Source organism: Malania oleifera, chromosome 6, assembly GCF_029873635.1.
Source record: "Malania oleifera isolate guangnan ecotype guangnan chromosome 6, ASM2987363v1, whole genome shotgun sequence".
Lineage (NCBI taxonomy): Eukaryota > Viridiplantae > Streptophyta > Magnoliopsida > Santalales > Ximeniaceae > Malania > Malania oleifera.
Genome location: NC_080422.1, coordinates 36491011 through 36494335, shown reverse-complemented (window position 1 = coordinate 36494335; position 3325 = coordinate 36491011). Strand labels below are relative to the sequence as shown.

Here is a 3325-nt window from a genome sequence, read left to right as displayed (position 1 = left end):
TGTAGTGTTCCTCTATTGGTCTCTGTGGGGCACCTAATAACCACCCTGAAATGGTCTGGGAGCCAGTACCTAGTTCGGCAATCCCTAACATGACCAAGACCTGTGCCCAGGTCTCCTACAATGATAGCAAACGTTCTCTCTCATCCTACATTCACCTGGATACCTTTGGCCACATTTGGGACAAATAGGAATAGTCTGTCCACCCTGAGGACCACTGTGCCCCATCATTCGTTCCTGACTACCTCTATATCGGTCTCCCTTCCATGGTTTTTGACTAGAACCCACTTGGAAATCTTGAGGCGTGGGCCTCTTCCTCCGACTCTTAGCTGCGGCACTCCTCTACATGCCACTCTCAATAACAGTAGCTCCATTCACCACCTTCGTGAATGTCTGAGCCTGAAAATAGATGACTTGCTCAAACAAATTTTGCCTAGAACCTTCCTCAAGTTTCCTTATTTTCTTCTTCTCATCTGGTGCCAAGTGTGAGGCAAATTGAGACAACTCAATAAATTGTGCTGCATATTGTGATACTTTCATTTTCCCCTGAGCTAAATGCAGAAATTCTATTGCCTTTGCACTCCAAATGATAGCAAGGAAATATCGCTCGAAGAAAAGCTCCTTGAATTGACCCCACATCACTGGCATGGGATTAAGCCTCTGCTTCTCAATCAAAATTGTCGATCTCCACCAACGTTTTGCCTCCCCTATCAATTTAAATGACGCAAATGACACCTTTTGTTCGTCTGTACATGAAAGCACCGCCAATATCTCCTCAATGTCTTGAATCCAATTTTCAACCACAATCGGGTCAACTCGTCTAGCAAAAGATGGAGGCTTCATCCACGTAAACTGCTTGATCGTGCAGCCACGCTCCCCCGTGCTCTTAGCCATCTTAGCCATCACCTGCTGGGTGACGCTGCACAACACTACATCTGTATCTCCACCTCCCATACTAGAGGGTCCTGTTTTTTCACCTCCAGCATTTGTACCACTACTCCTTGGGTCTATCCTGAAAAGACAAAGAACACTATTTAAGGATCCTATCTCTCGTACAGATCTAATTTATTTCATTCAACTAAAACCTCAAATTTACTATTAACTACCCCCTGTTCCTAACTTAAAATCCAATCCTACAACCTAGACACATGACTCATCAATAATTTACTATGGCTTTTTTAAAATCGTCACCCTAGGAAAGATACAGAAACCACCACAAAAATCTTGTACCCAGACCGTAGAACAAAACCTCAAATCCTTTTTCCTATATTCTGGTATTGTTTTCGTTGAACTTTAGGGTCTACAGAAGCTAGTAACCTAGGTTCTAATACCAAACTGTAACGACCTGATTTTTCATGTTATTTTTTTTTCATTTAATATATAAAATATATATAGAAAATCTCTCTAAATTATCTGCTAAAAACATCTCAGGCTCTAAGGAAGCTCTGAGAAAACTTTATTCACATTACATTTCTAGGCAGCGGTAAACATAAACTGACAACTATATTTACAATACCAAAAATCTAAAAAGTCTCAAAATATACATCACAAAACACCAGTGACATCAATCAAAAACCCTGGGATCTACCCAAACAACCAACACCCAGGAAACACTCACCCTTCCAAAAAGGATAGCACAAAACCTCCCTATCCACGAGCCTGATCTGCTCGCCTAGCTGGATCACCTGAAAAATGTTAAGTAACTAGGATGAGACAACGCTTAGTAAGAGAAGATATGTTATCATTAGTGTGTGGAAACTGAGTTACACATTTGATATACTGATATAATACTGAAACTGTAAAACTGATAGTCTAGTATATCGTACAGATTATAGTTATTATAGTTTAAAATACAACTGTATATATGAGTTTTCTAGTTACACATAATTCTAATATTATAATAAATCTACTGTTGTACTGTAAATCTATATTTATAGAAATAGCTATGATAATACCTTGAGAACTGAATGTTATGATTTAACCTCTCATGACAGGGTTGTGCGGCCCGTAGGCGAGACTTAAATCTGGTTGGCCTACCAGGTAAGTCAATATGAAATTCTACCAATCCACAATCTGGCCCACTACAGTCTCTCCTGGCACACTACTAATCTCTGCCTCGTCAAACCGGCCACCTCAACCTAGTACTCTAAGGGGACTACAATCTCTCTTAGCACGGTAGACAGAATCCACACACTATCTATGATATGTGGTTGCATTCTAATCTGAAATAGCAACAGTATCGTGCTCTGCTATCTGAATCTGACTAAATATTTCCTCAGGGATCTAATACTATATAATACATATATATATATATATATATATATATATATAATTATCTTGCTATTTTATCATGATTTCAAAATAACCATAACACTATAAATCTGATCGGAAATACTGTATTATCTGTTTAAATAATTGTAATATCTAACTAAAATGACTTTAATATCTGACTGTATAATTTGTAATGTCTGAGTGTTATGGTTTTGGAAATCATGGCATTCTGAAAAATGTTATAAATCATATTTTCTGAAAACTGCATATTGATATTTCCTGCTAATATATTATATAACATGATATTTGTAAAACTGTATAAATACCATACTAAACTGTAATGAACTCATACCACACAATTGAGTAATTAAAATCTCATGCTCTAAAATCTGCATCTCCTAACATAATAATAATATTCTGGAAGAACTGAATAATAAACTGATACACACACACACACACACACACAAAAAATTTTCTGATAAACTTTTAAAATTCCTAACATAGCATATCTCCCTTACCTATCTGATTGGGAGGCTGGCCTCCACTCCACTCCACTCTCGTACCCTCAGTGTACCAACCTCAAACCTGCATTTACGTATACATATTCTCTAGTAAATCCATGCACCCATAATTTATGAAATTGCCTATTCATAAATTTCTTAAACTATAATTTACTAGGGTTCCAAAACATATACTTGCTAGGGTCCTTAATCCATGACTATAGGGGTCCAAAACACCCTTTCTTGAAAATATAACACCCCAAATTTATTCTACAAAACACTAGTATATTCTCATGGTATACAAAATCTAGCCTCGAGTAATACTAGTAATATTGAAAATACTTAAAAATTCACTTACCCAAATTTTAGAATGGTTCCCAAGTTGGCCTAACCAACAAATCACTTCAGCAGATTTGAAGAGAATCTTCCCAAAAGTGACGTGGCGGCTTCAAATTGTCGAACCGGCAAAGAACAAAGCCGAAATCGAAGAGAGAAGGAGGGAGGGATGATTTTATAGAGAGAGAGAGAGAGAGAGAGAGAGAGAGAGAGAGAGAGAG

General features: G+C 37.5%; 1 protein-coding gene across 1 annotated transcript; it reads right to left on the bottom strand.

Annotated features, from left to right (window-relative positions):
* Positions 1 to 339: 339 nt before the first annotated feature.
* LOC131158559 (uncharacterized) lies at positions 340 to 951 on the bottom strand. Its single transcript, XM_058113427.1, has one exon. The coding sequence runs from the start codon at positions 949 to 951 to the stop codon at positions 340 to 342; it is 612 nt and encodes a 203-aa protein (XP_057969410.1).
* Positions 952 to 3325: the final 2374 nt, after the last annotated feature.